The 17,414-nt window shown below is 43.0% G+C and overlaps 1 protein-coding gene across 2 annotated transcripts in view; it reads right to left on the reverse strand.

The window, feature by feature from the left end:
• NUDT4 (nudix hydrolase 4) overlaps positions 1–16,805 on the reverse strand; it is a 31,527-nt gene extending 14,722 nt beyond the window's left edge. Inside the window, exons 1-2 of one of the 2 annotated variants that reach the window (XM_082049318.1) lie at positions 16,303–16,805; positions 2,213–2,323 (exon numbers count right to left, since the gene is read on the reverse strand). In XM_082049318.1, the coding sequence (XP_081905444.1) occupies positions 2,213–2,323; positions 16,303–16,401 (210 nt within the window). In that variant the 5' untranslated portion in view covers positions 16,402–16,805. The remainder of the gene's footprint in view (positions 1–2,212; positions 2,324–16,302) is intronic. The other variant, XM_082049319.1, reaches the window with a different exon arrangement.
• Between the last annotated feature and the right edge of the window lie 609 nt (positions 16,806–17,414).

The following is a 17,414-nucleotide window of genomic DNA, read 5'->3' on the forward strand; positions in this document are numbered from 1 at the left end:
ACCAGAGAAAAAACAAATGTGTGACTACAGTTCAGTTAGCTCTAGTTTGACATGGAGATGAGAATTCTCTATTCCTCATCTTGAACTCTGCCTTCGGTCAGATCAGCAACTAAAACCACCAGTGTTCAGAACACTAAGCCAGTGGTCCTGTGCAAGCAGCATTTGGGGCAAGCTGAATCTACATCAAGTTCCCAAACCTCAAACTCAGCAAAACAGTCTTAAGGGTAAGGAAAATAAACCACTACGTAGCACGGCTAATTAAAAAAAAAATTGTACATACAGTAACGTTGTTGCTAATTAGCGTTTTAAGAATAGTGGTAGTCAAACTGGGATGAGAAAACTGTTTATGACTACCAGAAAGTCTGCGGTTCGCTCACTTGCCAGCATGCATCCACATTCTGCGAAACGTTATACCTTCTATTTCAGAAGTATGATATAAGGAATTAAGATCCCAGCGGGGTTCCACAGGGATCCATCTCAGGGCCAGCACTCTTCGATGTCTTTATAAATGACTTAGATTCAGGACTTGAGGGATTACTTAGTAAGTTCGCTGATGACACAAAATTGGGAGGAGCTGTCAACACTCCTGAGGGCAGAGAGATTCTGCAGAGAAATCTGAACAAATTGGAGAACTGGGCAATCACCAGCTACATGAAGTTCAATGAGTGCAAGTGCCGGATTTTGCACCTGGGACGCGGCAACCCTGGCTATACGTACAGACTGGGGGACAAGATGCTGGAGAGCAGCTCCATGGAGAAGGATCTGGGGGTTCTGGTCGACCGCAAGTTGAACATGAGCCCATGGTGTGTCCTGGCAGCCAAGAGGGCCACCAGTGTCCTGGGGTACATCAGCACAGCATTGCCAGCCGGGCCAGGGAGGTGATTGTCCCACTGTGCTCTGCACTGGTGCGGCCTCACCTGGAGCTCTGGGTGCAGTTCTGGGCACCAAAACAGGAAAGGATAAAGCTACTGGAGAGTGTCCAGAAGAGGTTGGTGAAGGGTTTGGAGAGGAAGCCATATGAGGAGCAGCTAAAGTTACTTGGTTTCTTCAGCCTAGAGGAGAAGAGACTAAGAGGAGACCTCATCACAGTCTACAGCTTCCTCACAAGGAGAGAAGGAGGGGCAGGTGCTGATCTCTTCTCTTTAGCAACCAATGACAGAACCCGAGGGAATGTCAGGAAGATGTGCCAGGGGACGTTTAGGTTCAACATTAGGAAAAGGTTCTTCACCCAGAGGGTGGTGGAGCACTGGAACAGGCTCCCCAGGGAGGTGTCAGCCCCAAACCTGACAGTGTTCAAGCAGACTGGACAACGCCCTCAGACACATGGTGTGAACTGTGGGGTTGTCACAAGCAGGGACGGGTTGGACTCAATCCTTGTGGGTCCCTCCCAATTCAGGACATTCTATGAACACTCTAGGAGTCGATCTGTAGTCACTTATGCATTGCATAATTTCTAGCTAAATCAAATGTAGGTTTTCCTGAAGTTTTATGTAGCATAATGTGCTGGCTGCTAGATATTCAAGTAACATTTAACATTTTAAACAATTTGCCTAGGAAACATAAATAGCAAGTTAAAAAAATTTGAATTTGAAATTTAAGCACCATACTAGAGTGGGAAACCAGATTAATTCATCAAGACTTGAAACTCTGTTTTGCCCAGAGGTAAGGTCAGAGATAGAAAGGCAGATTACACCTATGGTGGTTTCTTCATAATAAAGAGCCTTAACAAGGCCTTTTTATTGTTGAATTCTCAACTGCTTAGATACATCAGTTTCTAATCTGTTTAGTCTGGAATCTCCTCAAAGGTCTGTTTATTTCTCTTTCTTATGTAGCTACACATTAATCATTCATTCACCTTCAGTCTGTTCTAGAAGAGCTGCGAGTTAAATGTTTTCTGCACAAACACAGAAATGCTACACTACCATGTTATTTGGCATAAAGTCACAGTTCCACTTCCAGTAAGTGTTTATGAAGGCAGACAGAAATTTAGCCATGAAATGAAAGCACACTGGGAAACAAGCTAATTAGTTCACCTTGCCACACTATGCCCCAATTCTAACACACAGAACTGCAGTTCTTTGAATTTCACAACTGTGGAAATCTTAGTCAAATCCTTGATAAAAGGAGGTAGATTTCCCTCTTCCTCCTCGATTCCCATCTGAAGATAGCAACAGCAAAAAGCAGCTGGATATTTTTGTTTTGTTTTTGTTACCTCTTCATACACCTCTCTGACGGCTGCTCCCCCTGGCTCTTCTTCTGGTTCCATTCCTCCACCTGGTACAATCCACTGATCTGGGTATCGGCTACTGCTTACCAACAGCACCTATAAATAATTGCAAATGACTGTTAAATATAGCTCACAAGTCAGGAATCTTGGTAGATTTATATCTATCTATTTTATCTATATCTATAACTATCTACTTTTTCAGCAATGCACTTTTTCACCTAGCCAGATGGATTATAGACTTCAAAAATGAAACATAACAGGCAAGCAGGAGTTATAAAAAGTGGGGAGGCGGGGTGGGGAAAGATGAAGGAAAATTATCAACATCCAGTATTTAATAAAACTAAGCCAAGACAACTATGTCATTGTAATCTCCTTGCATAAACACTTTCATCAGATGTTTAGACACAATATGAAAAATAATACAATACGCACAAGAATGAGGATGTACCACAAAAATCTAATAATACTCCAATACTGATTAAGTCTGAGGGTCATACAGATGGCAAAGTGTGAAAATTAAGACATGTGCATCACACAGAAGTTAAAACAACTCTTTGGAAACAACATCTTTTGGCCAGAAAACTGGGCTTCTGAACATATTTCTAATTTTAAGCTTTTGACAAGCTTCTTTTCAGTAATTGAAGTGTTATGCTAGCATGGCATGCTTACAATATTGCATAACTAAATTATAAGGAGAATACTTCATTGGCTCTTGTCCAATTTGGTTTCTTCTAACATTTCTGTAAGAGGAAGAACTGCAACACATTGCATTCTAAGTGATTTCTAAATTTAATAACAAGGTTTGTTTTTTTTTTCCCAAGACACTTTAATTTGACTTAATTTGACTCTAACTTGGTCACACTATCGATAGATGCCAATTTAAAAACCACTGTCTGTGGGACCCGTCCTTCAGAGCTGAAAACATTTTAGCCACCTGTCCAACAAACTAGGATGCCTCATATCAAGTAATTGCAGTAGAAGATGATGAAAATAAGACCTTGATTCAGGACCACATGGAAATAAACAGTGTAACTTGTATTTACTGAGACATTTTGATTAGTAAGACATACTTAATCATCTGTGCAGTAGCACACTTCAGTTTCTAGGCAATACTTACCCAAGCCCTACCCTGAAGTCAAAGGACAACTGTAGGGAGCAAAGGGACAGGGTCAACGCTGCAATCTTTAGAAGCAATTAAAAGACTAACAACAAGAACCTCAGTCTAAAGGTTAAAGTACTGACTGAAGTGACAGTCTAGTCCTCACCACCTACTTTTACAGTCTTTAAACTCAGTCTCCTATTGGGTTATATAGTGAAGTTATTCCCTGATGGGGGCAACAGGGGAATGCTCATCACTTATACTGCGTTCCTTTGGCACTCAAGGAAATACAGTGCAGTTCACCTGCAGAACCTGGGGAGTGTAATTAAGATGACTGCACACCTTTGTGAGTGCAACGATGCATGTCCATGCTGAGAAGCAACCAGAAGAACCTCATCTGACAGGTATTTTCTTGTTGTAGTGTTTATTTGTAGTAAAGATTTTTCCTACTCTGGGGGGAAATCAGCACAGTGGAGAATCCCTAAGTTTTTCCTATGCTAAATAAGGAACATGGCAGAGACCTCATTTAGTACAGAACCATTCTTAGCATTTAAGTGTTTGCATTTTCAGTCAAATATTTTATTCAGCTACCTAAAAACAGCCAGCAAAGGCAACAAGGTTAGACACAAATGCATCTCAACTTGATCCTTACAACCAAAGGTTATAGTTTCCTAGGATCCTTTAACATAAAGATTCCCAAAGAGGGTACGCAGTTTCACCAAATACAGTTTTAGAAAAAGGTTTTGGACACCTATGTGGAGCATCTCTATCAGTACCAAGAACCACCACGTCAGCAATGCTTAAAGAGCAGTTGTAAAAATCAAGTTATGAATTCACTTGTGGGATCACAGACATAAGCACCACACATTATTTTCTGCTGATGAAACCAGCACTCACTGCAGTCATGTGGAAGTTAGCAACAATGATGAACAAAAGGATGATTACATCACATTAAATCATCCCCAGCTTGGCAGAATGATTTTAATCAGCATTCATTGTCTAGTTAAGGCTAAACATAAAATTCTTAATTACTACTAAGAGATAAATCAGGTTGCTGGTTCTGGCAGTGTAGCATAAAGCCAGGAATTTTTTATGCCTTTATGTAATAGCTGGCTACCACTAACCTGATCAATAGTCTATTGAGCTGGGTTTGTGTATCTATTAGCTTTAAATTACCCTTTTAAAAAGCAGAAACAAATGCATCTAGCAAGTAAGCAACATTAAAATACATCAGCTCTGGTAGACAGGCTTTACAGCTATATATAAAATAAACTCCCAAGTGTTACAGCCTGGGAGTTCATTTTGGCAACTACCCAAGCCTCCACTAAACCTGGGACTGAAGCTTTTTCTTAAGCATCTTTCCCTCTATGCTTTATTCTCCTGTGTTCCCACTGCTTTCACAGTCTGAATTCAAGGGATCACACTAAGTTATATCCCCGAGACCTTCAGATGCACAAGTTTTTCCACCCAGCAACATTAACATTTTAAGCCGCTGTGGTACAAGGCATCCATCCTGGGGTATCCTAGCAAAAATGTACTCAGTTGTAATCAATATCTCCAAAAGCTGAGAGCTGATAGCTAGCAATTATAAGATCATGTGGTAAGGCTGAAAGCACTCCACACAGATTCTTTCAGTTATGGTAGTAAGCAATCTTGTGCTCACTTGCACTTTTTTGTGTGTGTTAGTTTTTATTCCATGTAGTGGATGTAGTTTTCAGGTGTTTCCACCTGCAAGTGGCCAGCAAACACATCCCACAGTACCTGAATGACTAGGCTGTAAATATACAGATGACTTAAAAATGAGGGCACCAAAAAGCTGTCCTTGGTTGACAATGCACTCAGGTGCAAAATCAGCAGCAAAAAGCCAGCAATTCACCTTCCCTTAATACAAGCAAAGCAGGAGAATAGAGATCTAGGTTGCATGGACACCCAGTCTTTTTTGAGGAGGTTCATGTTCATGCAGATTCCTGTAGTTTACTGAAAAGACTGCGGAATCTCACATCTATGCACACCAAAATTTACATCATAACCTCATTTGGTTCAGAAGAAAACAAAGGAACTATGCAGGGAAATCTGTATCTCATACCTCTGAATGCAGAGAAAGGACTAAGATTTCTTGTATTACTTGTAAGTGATCACTGCCCTCTCCATGTTTCTGAAAAAGCCTTACTATTGACAATCAACTCCCTTCTTTAAAAGATTTCCAAAGTACAGAATAATGTCATCAAATCTGCTCGCCTGGTTACAATCTTATCTTACTCTAAAAACTAAGGTAAAGCTGTTATTTTCCGTAATACTGCCAAGTGAAGCAGTAAAGCTGCAGAATTCAGCTACGACGAGAACATGAAAACTCCTCCACTGGGTCTTACTAGCCAAGTTTTTACCTTGTTTTCAAGTCCAGGAATAGCAATGACCTTTGAGTGCAGTGAGGAAGACAAACTGCTAGCCAGCCTACTTGTAATAAGCACCTATCGATATGTTTAACCAAGATACAGTTAACCAAAAACCAAAAAGTAACTACAGGGTATGTAGCATCATGGGACTTGCTCACTATAAATGCTAAGCCTGCAGACAAAACAACTGAAAAATTCTAAGGAAAGATGCCAAAACTTCGGCCTGTAGTATTCTCAAGTCAAAAGAAACCCGTGAAACAGTTAGCAACCGTATATTCCAGAAGACTAAAATGGCAACAGCTCAGAGTAATACAGAGTGTAATTAAAAGCTATTCCTCCTTATGTTGTTTGGTTTGTTGTTTTTTTTTTTTTTTTTCATATCAAGAAATCAAAGAGTTAAAAAATGACTTAAGGTTATACCAAATATCATTGCTTTCTATCTTTCTTAACTGTGGGGCATTATAGCCTACAAAAATAATTGTATTAAAAATCAGCTTACATTAAAAAAGAAGGAAGGTTAAGGTTGAAACTTGCCAGACAGAACAAACCCCCACAGCTGGATTCTTTTGACTTCCGAGCAGAGTCATCCACAGCTTGAAGTAATGAAACAACAGCAGCAGAAGACACTATAAATCAACTGCAAGATGTGAATTTTTCCATAGTGGACACATTACTTGCAAGGGAAAACGTACTTACAGTTGAAAAGGTACCACTCCAGTTCTACAGAAATTATTTGTCATTAGACAGCTTTGTAAGCTCGCTCTCCTAGTCTAACCACATCTATTCCTCTCTTCCCCACTGCACACCTCATTTTTTCCCCTTTCATCACCCCCACTAATCCACTAGCTACGTGCCACTTGCTGTTTGAATTACCTCATTGAGATAGCTAAGTTTGCCTTTTTTTCTGGTAAAACCAGCAGTTAAGAGGAAAAACTTTCAAGAGGACGGGAATCAATCCCTCGCCCCGCAAGACCACTGAGCATGTGCTTGGTTGCAAAGAACACTGGATTACTCAGGTGTACAACTAAACGCTGCACGGAGAAGGAAAGGAAAATGCAGGTACATCGAGAAATGATTTAGTTCTCAAGTTTTATGAAGGTGAGAACATGCGAACAATTTCAGAAGCTTTAAACTGGTCAGAGTATAGGAGAGATCATAAGGGCATCAAGATGTATTAATACCTCTCAGGTACAAAACAAAGTGTCAAAATGCTGTTAGAAGGAACAGATGTACTGTATGTTCTCACAGGCATCAGAAACATTAAGAAGCAAAAAAATAACACTACAACCCTATTCTGAGAATAGAACAGGACACACTTTGATGTAAGTTAATATAGTCTAACGTAGCACACTCAACATGGAGAACTTCAGCCTGGATGGCTGGTCTGCCCAAGTTACAATCACCTGAAAGAGTCATAAAGATGGCTTCATCCAAATACAGCCAAAAGGGTCAGTCCAGCACCATGATTTGTTTCAAAATGGCCATTAGCAGATTCTCAGGGAAAAACATGAGCAGAAAAATTTCACTGTTCCCTAACACTTCCAACTTCCAATTGTTTTCAGCTCAGGAGCTTCTTTAAAAGTACCGGGGAACAACTCTGAATGCCACAACACAGAAACATTACCAAGAAGCATGGAAAAAAGCATATCTTTCAAACCTTATCAAACCACTAAAATAGCCAATTTGCAGGATTCAATGCATGAATTTTTAGGCAAAAGCACATGTTTCAAATTAGAGAGCAGATTTCCACCTTCTACTGTAGCTAGAGGCCTTCTTTATCTAACACTTCTTGCTATTTTTAAGAATCTCTGTCTCATTTCTGTAGTTCTGAAAGTTTCTCAGTTCACCTCTAGATTACTGTTGTATCCCTTTTTCAAGAATGCTATTGTCTCTTTTTGGACTCCAGAAAGCTGAAAAATGCAATGGAGCTTTACAACTTGCCAGAGCAATGCCTCACAGGTAGCATTCAGTAAGGAACATACTTCTGGCTTCCTAAAAATATTCTCAGTAGAGCAATTGCTTATAGTCCTCCTTCTTTACTGCAATAATTTTCAACATGATTTTTCTTAACCTGGAGATATAATGTGCTCAAAGTTATTGTAGAGTAGTAAAAAACCTTGGGATGAGACTTGACAGCATTTCAATAAACTATTTTAATTATAAGTCAAGGCTGCAACACCTTTAATTTCTCCCTTACACTGACACAATGAGTTCAGGAAGCTGATCTGGCTGAAAACCAGCTTGGACCATTAAAGCTTAGTTTTCAACCTACACACATTCAGCTCTAATCTGTACACATCTATACAAGGGTCAGCACCACACAAACTGGGGCAGAAAGGTGTAAGTGCAACTACCCAATTTCAGATCAGCCTAAGCCAATTCAAGAGCCTTTAGCAAAGTAGTTGATAGACAACAGACTGAAAAGCAGCCCCCAGCTATGAAGGAGTTTAAACAGAAGATTTAGTCTCAATGAACAGAAACTGGCAGAGCAGCAGAGAAATGGCCTAACAACTAGCAGTACTTGAATCCTAACACATTACCATGAGCACAGCATCTTGAAAGCAACCCGGAAAACTGGGTTATGTCTGTACAATTTATTAAATAAAGTCTGAAAAATCATCCCAACTTCAAGTAAAGATCAGTTTTCAAAGCAGCAGAATGATGCTTGCACAGCAACTAGTACAACTTTACTGGCATTCTGAAGAAGAATGATAAAGAATCATATGCATATATTAATACTTCAAAATCAGATCTGCAAATGATTTTCCTTTTGGGATTTTCTGATTTTAAGTCTATATGGCAATAGGGAGAAAAACATCAGCCTTTTCACAGAAGTTTTGCTTTAACTTCCAATTAAAGTTCTACTATTCTATAAATTTTATTTCCCATGAAATCCACGTATTTGATCTAGCATGTTGATATAGTGATTCAGAATTTGAGTACCTTCCTCTGGCTATTTAAAGTACTTGGTCTTGTTCTTTGGCTGAAGTGTTCATATCAGGATCAGACATCACTATACTACTATGGTACATCAGTCAGAATGCATTTCCTCATGTCAACAGGCACTCAAGTCACCTGTAACATTAGATGCCCCTCAAGCTTTGGTATGCTTCTGAGAATCGGATCTGACAGGTCCCGTGGTGCGATGAAGGGTGCGGATCTTGCAAAAGGAGATTCCTGGCTGCAAAAACACCCTGCAAACAAAGAAACCCTCCCTCCCTGATGCCTCAAGTGCCTATAAAGATGTTTTACTTTTCATGCTGGGTCAGGTCCCAAATCCACTTTACAGTATGTCCTTCTTGCCTTATGCTTGTCAATACAGACCACGGCAGAAAACACATAGGGTATTACATGAAGAGCTAAAACTCGCTTCGCTGCGCCCTTCTTGGTAACTTGAAACCACGGCCTAATCTTGAGCAGGAGAACTGGGCTTTACCCGTTACTCAGCAACATAATCTGTTTGACTAAGGGATCAGCTTCCAAGCACTTGTGAGAAACAAGAGCTCAGAGTCTTTGAGAACCATTCAGCTGCAGGTAAAGACATGACAAGGTTATTTTTTTATGAGTACCAGTTACCTTTCATCCTTTTTTGTCTTTGACATACTTGGAAAAAAAAAACAAAACAAAAAACCCACCACATATTAATCTTTGAAGACAAAATTTGTTTTAAAATATTTACGTTTATAGGACTGGTTCCACTGAAGTACTTAAGCACTATGTCAAATTGTAGTGTCTCCTGAAATCAGTGGCTGGCCAAAGCCAAATATCTTTCTTCAAGGTGGATTAACCAGTGAAAGCCACCTAACTAAAATAAACTTTTTTAAGCCCTCTACAAACAGGACTGGAAAAAAATTACACACCAACCTGTGGTCCATGAACTCTCACATCTACAAAAGATGTTTAAGAAAACATGGCTACAAATCCTAGCTAGAGATATATGCATATATATCTCTAGCTAGGATTTGTACATATTTCTGAAGAAGTCTGCCACTTTGCTATTTCACAGAAACTGGTAACTTGGAAATTTATAGAACCACTGAGTTAACTGGGGGGGGGGGGGGGGGGGGGGGGCGCGGAAATCAAACAGAAATTTAGCCACCAGTTTAAGTCCTCAAAGTAAACATAGGATGGTGCAAATAAGAAATAAATTATATTTTCTCATGTATCTAAACACTTAGCATCTCCTAAACAGGGCAAAACATAAAACAAGTTTTGTTGCAGGACACCTTAGCCTTGTGTTAAGACAGCTACAGCCATGTTTTCTTCTCCCCTCAGCCCATTTTGAGCAACCATCCACCCCAGCAAACACATTTGTATAGCATAGACATCTAATACCATAGGTACTGGTAAGAAGTAATGGAGGTTTTGCAATAAAAAACAGCTCATGGATGACCGATATCAGTATTTAAAGAGGCAGGAGTGAAGACTACAGCTTCCAGCCATGGTGGACAGCTGAATTCCTACAGCTTCACTGAACTTAAAGGCTTCCACTGCTGGGATGCAGTTGCTGTTTGTCAAAAAAGATCCCAACATGAAGCCACAGTGCACATGCAATGCCTGCAAAAAGCTGTTTTTCTGTGGAAGTAGGGATAACAAGGCACTTGTGTTTTGTAAGTCAGTTACCTGATATAAATCCTACCACAGCAATCTAACACTGAATTATTTTTATTTAATATCAACACAAGCTTAAGCCACTGCAGAACCCCATATGAGCCTGCAGGAATACGCCACAAGCAGACACTGTCTCTGTAAACACACCATAAAAAGCCATTTTGGAAGTTATTTATAAGTCTCAATTTCAAGCTATACCCCTTCCTACACCACACAAATGATATCCAAATATCAAGAGGCAAAACTAAGGCAGAGACCATCTCATGACAATTATTACTCCTGTATGTTAATAGGGCAGGGACTTGAGACAGAACAAGAGAAAACTACAGTGCACCGAGCGCACATCGAAATGTGTATTCTCTGATATTTTAAAATACGCCTATACTGTATTAGGCAATCATAGAGCAAGACAGGTAACCTGTATCAGTCCACACATTGCTTTGGAGAGCATGCCAACCTTAAATAGGGTGCCATGGTCATACTCCAAGTTATATTTTAAACCACACATTATCTGTGTGTTTACACCTGAGAGCTTACACTGAAGGACGAAGAAACCACATGCCACATTCTGAGTTAAGTATGGAAGATCTTTCATCACTCTGCAAGTTTATTTACAAAAAATCCTAGAACATCCCATTTTGCCAGGGTAGCCAGGTGACACTTCTGGGCCACGGTTTTACAGATCAGGTTACATTACAACAGGTCTTTCTGGTTTTCAGATTTAGTCCAATGGAAATAAAAATAACATTTTACTTTATCCTTTAATAAAACTGTTGCTCTTATGAAGCGACAGCTTTAAGAAACTGAACAAAGCTACTGTTTTTTAAAAATAATAAAAGGGTGACCACCAGAACAAAGTAGATAAACAAGAGTTTCTTAAAACTTTACATTCTACAGCCCAAGAAACAGAATTCTCTAAATCAGACCAAAAAGGAGATACAACAGTAGTAGCCAATCATTTTAACTCAAAGTTAAAAGGCAATAATTAACATGCAAGTGTACACCCTTCTCCAGGGGAAAAAAAAAAAAAAAAAAAAAAAAAAATCAAAATCAAAAATTTGCATTTCCCGCAAGTGTGTGACAATAGTTATCCTCACTACTGCCTCGACAGTAACAGGAAACCCTTCCCATCTATTTTCATCTCTTGTACAAAGCTGAACAACAAAAATGGCAAAATTAAAAATTGAAAAGCTTGAAGACTTTTTTTTTTTGCATATGAAACTAGTTTTTAGACCTGCCACTATCAACTGCTGGCTGAACACTAAAGTAGGGCTTTCAATACTACATTCAATTACATAAAGCAGTGTTACAGATGCCAAAATAATTACAACACACTCGAGTTTTATATTCAAGGTATTTAAAAATAACTGCCCATTTATTTGTATAATATGTAGTTGATAGAAGAAAAATTCAATTAGCTTTTAAAATTGTTTTAGTTATCCAAATGTCTAGGAAAAAAAAATGTTTATTACTATTTACTCTTGCTACTTTAAAGGCTTGCCTCATTCACTGCTTTGAGAGGCAAGAATTTCCTTCCCTACCCTTCACCCAGACACCAAGACATCAGCATTTTATGTAAAACCACTGTTTGCAGAGTCCTGAATGCAGAAGCAATTCCAACCCCTGGAAGCAGCTGGTCCTCACTGTACTGAGAGGTTATCCTGCGGGCTCATCCTGAAGCTGCCATCCACATCTCCTGGTCGCTCGAGAGTGACTTGCATTTCCCCACACAAAAATCCACCAGCCCATCCCAGTCTGCCGAACACCAACAGCTTTCTGTGCACACCTAACAGCTTCTTGCTTGCTCAAAGCAAAAAGCCTGCAGCCCCCACACATTACATGCCCATAAAGACTTGATTCATTTTTCATGGGATTGCTCCTGCATCATTTCCAGCACTTTTTTTTGTTCAAATGGCAGACAGAGCCTGCAATTACTGCTTCATTTCCATTAAGAATGACAGAAGGAGCCAGCACTTAGGCTCATATCCAGCTGTCTTGCTCTCTCTTCAGCCCAAATGACAGCACTGAGACCAAAACAGGCAATAGTTTAATGACAGTAGTCTACAAGATCATCTTCTAAAACACTCAAAAAAATCCAAAGCTACTGGCCACATTACTTGGCTATTTGAGCTTCCCCAGGATTTTTTTTTTTTTTTTTAAACACATCACAGCATGAGGGCTACAAAATCTAAACCAAATGGGCTATATAGCACTAACTGGCATTTGTGGAATCACTTGAAAATGAATCAAGAAACAAGAAGCAAGGACTTTTTGCACTGGTGCACCTGGACAACCATCAGTCATCTCCCAAGCACATGCTTTCAGCTACAATACCAGCTCTCAAGACAAAGCAGAAGCTTTTGACAGTTTGCAAGACTGCAGGCAAGCCCAGTTTCCAGCCCATAACATCCAAGAGAACTGACTCAACAATTTTAAGTCTGGCAGCAAAGACTGTTGGTAAAGCTATCAGGACAAGGTGCTGTAGCAGGAGAGCAGGAGTTCTGTGGCTGTATTTCAAACTGTTTGCAAGGACCAACAGACTAAGTTGTGCCTCTGCACTATTATAAAGCCCACCTATGTTTCAAATTAAGAAATAAAGAAATGAACACAAAACAAACGGAAATACAGTGTGGTTTTAGCAAAAACATCCTTTGTTACCACAGTCCTTCAATTGATATCTTGCTTCACTGTCTGTAAAACTCAGCTGTAACACAGGCTTCAACAAAGCTACAAAGGTAGCATAGAAAGCGTAATACAGATAGGAAACAGACCAAGAAGCTACAACATGCAGATTTTGCTAGAACATTATTAACAATAGAGATATTAAATGTTTTAGCAACTGGCATGATTTTCACCAGTGATGATCACAGAAAGACACTATTGACATTTGTAAGTCTCCAAATTGAGAGGCTGTGTCCGTAAGTCATGATATTAACAGGAAATCTCATGCTGAAGTTACAGAAGGAGGATCACATTTTTTTAAGAACATATTGTTAATCTAATGCGCAGGACACTAAGAATTTCTGGTAGAAGTTGAGAATTCATGAGGTGGGAACAAGTTAAGAGACTTGGATACCACCACTAATCACAAGATGACTAGCTTTACAATCACAATAAAGACGGGTCCTGTAACAGTGGGTTTTTAATAGTACAGCTAGAGAACTATTAGTACCTTCTATGCAACACAGTGAGATTCCACCTAAAGCAACTACAACTGTCACCCACATTCAGAAAATATGGCTGTCAAATTGAAGGAAATGAAGGAGCTACCCTGATGATCACAAAGAGAAAACTGGTTTTAGGAGATGAAGCTTGCAAGGCTTCAAGTTAATCAAAATGTCCTGAGAGAGGAATGACTGCTGTCTACAGACACATCAGAATGAAAAGTGCAAGAAAAGGGGGAAAAAAAGAGCACAGGCACAACTGGATATGGACTGGCCTTACAGGAAGTCAGAACACAAGAAGGAAGACAGGCTAATCCTAAGATTTGTATCAGAAAATTGTTGCAGACACTTATTCCTCCATATAGAAACCAACCAGCTGAAAAGTAGAACATGATGTATTGAGAGAGTCTTGCAGACAGAACCTCCAGTTGGAGAAAAAATTTATTGCTTTAAGACTCCTAAAACCAAATATATCACTAAAGATTGCTTTGAGTTGTCTATTGTCTCTCTTCCAATCTCTAGCAATTCTTTGCTTACAGGACAGTAATGCCACAGGTTAAAATAGCTATGAAAGCAAATTTTTTTTCTCAGTCTGCTGTTTCCCTCTTCTCCCTTCAGTCACCCAAGTATTGCCTTGGTGCTCCTCCATAGCTGAAGTAATGCTTCATTCAAAGATCCCTGGAGATGTAGGTCAGCTGAAAATCAATGGTACAGTCTCCAGAGAATTGGAAAGGAAACACTGACGTTCAAACTAGACCTACACAGAAGCATATTAAAATAACAGTGTTCAAGAACAACAAAAGCAAGCCTCATCCAGCCAAAGAGGGGAACCCAGCTGGTGATACAAGTTAATCATATGCATCAAACTTGGTAGTCAGACACCAAACTTCTAAGAAACAGGTTCTGTATTGATACAGATAGAGCTGGAACCTGGGAAACAGTCAAGCCAATTCAAAGCGTTGCCATCACTTTTCGGGAAATAACTAGTCAGAAAGTAATTGGAACTGTTTCCACATGCTTAATCTAGGTCCCAAGTCTGACTCGGTGTTATCCCATTTATTTCATCCTCAAGTATGTCTGATTGCACAGTGTCCAGCCTCATGGCAGCCATACAGGTGCGCCATCCGCAACACCCCAAATCGCTCCAGTGCAACAAGCGTCAGCATCCACCCTTCTTACGCAGCACAGACACTACTACTGTCCTCAGCCTCAAAGGATGTCCTTAGGCACAAACAATTTTTGAAGCAGCCAGTGGCCTCATTTGGATGCAAGATTTAAAGAGAACATATGAAATCGCAGCAGGAAATGAAGAATGAGCGGAAATTACTGACAAAGGTGACAACAGTAATGAATTTCTAACTACAACTGGTGCAAGAAAGCAGTAATAGTGGCCAAGGTGTTTGAAATCAAAACAAATATTAGCTGGAGTAGCATCCAAAAATAAATACCAAAGACGTGTAAATGCGGAAGCATGGTGGAGCATCAGAAGTGCTGCTAAAACCAAAGAAAACCTTGACTGATAGTAACATTTCTGCTTGGCACCTTTCTCCTTCATAATATTAGGAAAAGCTGCCCAGTGTGATCCCAAGGCTGTATTTGCACCACATAGGGAATGGCATATAGCAGAACATCACGTAAAATTTTTTGCCTAAATTCAAGGCTTGGTATTTTGGGGTCAAACCTCTCCTTACTGCATTATATTCCTTACTAGATGTTTAAAAATAAGCAAGAAATTTGCTGTACTGACAGTTTAGATAGGACACTAATTTATTGCAGCATGTAAAGGGATAAAAATAATAATAATTAAAAAAATCAAGCCCTAATCTTTGTAGTTATTTTATAGCTATTAACAAAACAAAAAAATGAGGAAAGTGTATGTTTCCAGCCTGAGACAGTCCATAAACGCATTGTGCAATGAAACCATCAGCGAAGTTTCCATATAGCAGCCGGTGCCATTGACCTTGGCTGGGAACACAGGACAACTTTGTTGCCACCTCCCGATTCTGCTGCAACATAAAACCCCAGCTGAGCGCTCTCCTCTACAACCCAAACCGCAACACCCCCCTTCCGCCCCCGAGCTCCTCCGACAAAAAATATTTTTAAGCGACATTTTACTCTCTTGGTGGTAAACACCCACCAAGGCGCAGGTTTTCGAAACGACAGGATTGTTTGGTTTTTTTTTTTAATACCACTAAAATAGGGTAGGGGGCTCGTTTTGAGGGCAACACCCTCAGTGCGCCATGACACATAAACCGGCTTTCGGCGCGTCCCGGGCACACAAAGGAGAACCCCGGAGCTGCAGCCGGTGTCCGGTTCCGTCCCGGGGGCCCGGAGGCGCCGCGGCCGCGCACAAAGGAGGGCGCCGCGCACGTGGGCCCCGCCGCACCGCGCCGCCCCAAGATGGTGGGCGAGAGTCGGGCCGCGGAGCCGCCGCGCCCGCCCCGCCCCCGGCCCGGCACTGCAGGGGGTGCGCCCGCCACCGCCCCCGGCCCGGCACTGCAGGGGGTGCGCCCGCCACCGCCCCCGGCCCGGCACTGCAGGGGGTGCGCCCGCCACCGCCCCCGGCGCGGGTTTCGGGCCGCCGCCCCCCTCCTCTTCAACGAGCGGGGAGCCGGCGTCGCCGCCTCCTCCGGTGGTGGGGGGAGAGAGCCCCAGCACAACTCCGTATGTACAGGGAGTGTCCCCCTGGGAGGGGCCCGCGCCCCCCGGCCAGACAAAGGGACGCGGCACCCGAGGGCCCTCGGGGAAACGGGAGCCCCGCCCGGGCCGGGGCCGGTGCCCCCCTCCCCACGTGCTCGGCGGGCTCACCTCGTCCTCCCGCTCGCTGCGGAAGCAGAGGCACGCCGCCCGCTTCTTGTAGCCCTCCCGGTCGTACGTCCGCGTCTGGTTCGGCTTAAATTTCATCATAGAGGCGGTGACACGCCGGCTGCCCCCGGCCGCCGCCGCCACGGCTCCGCTCTCCGACTGCCGCCGCGCTCCCGGGACGCCGGCGCGGGTCCCCTGCTCGGGAGTGGGGCGGGAGGAACACCAGTCCCAGCGGCCGAGCTCCTGTCACAGCAGCGCCGCGCCGTTGCCACCGCCCCAGGAGCCGCGCCGCGCCATAGAGGCTCCGCTCGCCGCCCCGGCCCGGCTCGTCCCTGAGCCGCCGCGCCCGCCCGCCGGCCCTGAGCGCCGCGGCGGCCGCCCCTGCGCCCACTATTTAACTGTAACGCACATTCCTGCGCGCGCCGCGCCGCACCGCGCAGGCGCCGGGCGGGGTGGGGGGGCGGAGAGGCGGGACGGGACGCGGCGGAGGCGGCGGCAGGCGGGGTCCGGAGAGCGGGCGGGAGGTAAAAGGCCGGTCACGGCGCCGCGGCGGGCGTGCTTAGTCACCGGCGGGGTCTGCTGGGGGTGGGGGCTGTGCCTGCCCCTGAGGGGAGCGGGCGGAGGAGGAGCCTCTGACGTGAGGCGGCGCGAGGCTGGTCCCGCCCGCACAGAGCCGTGGGCTGACAGGAACCGGCGCGGGGGCGGCTTGGGGAGCACCCCAGCGTCCAACCGGCCGCGGTTGCCCCGCCGGGCCGGGGGTGGGGGCAGGTGTGGGGGGGCGGGCCTGCCCCACGGGCTTGTGCCACCCGGTGGGCCCGGCGGGGGTGTGCGGGGCGGCGCTGCGCTGCCGGGAGTGGGTCGGGAGAGGATGCGTGTGGCTCCCGTAGCGTAGTAGAAGCGGAGCTTTGACAACGCAAGTTAATTCGATTTTCGAAACCACTTCTTTTTACAAGGTGCTGGTGTATGCCGGCTGGGAGAGCAGGCAGCCCAAGTTGTTTTATTATTTTATTTTTATTATTATTTTTTTAATTTAATAACGTTATTTAGGAGTTAAAGATGGACCAACGACCTTCCCAATACCGATGACAGGCCAGAAAAAAAAAAGCAAACCAACA

Source organism: Streptopelia decaocto (assembly GCF_964273445.1).
Source record: "Streptopelia decaocto genome assembly, chromosome: 1".
In the NCBI taxonomy this organism is placed as follows: Eukaryota; Metazoa; Chordata; class Aves; order Columbiformes; family Columbidae; genus Streptopelia; species Streptopelia decaocto.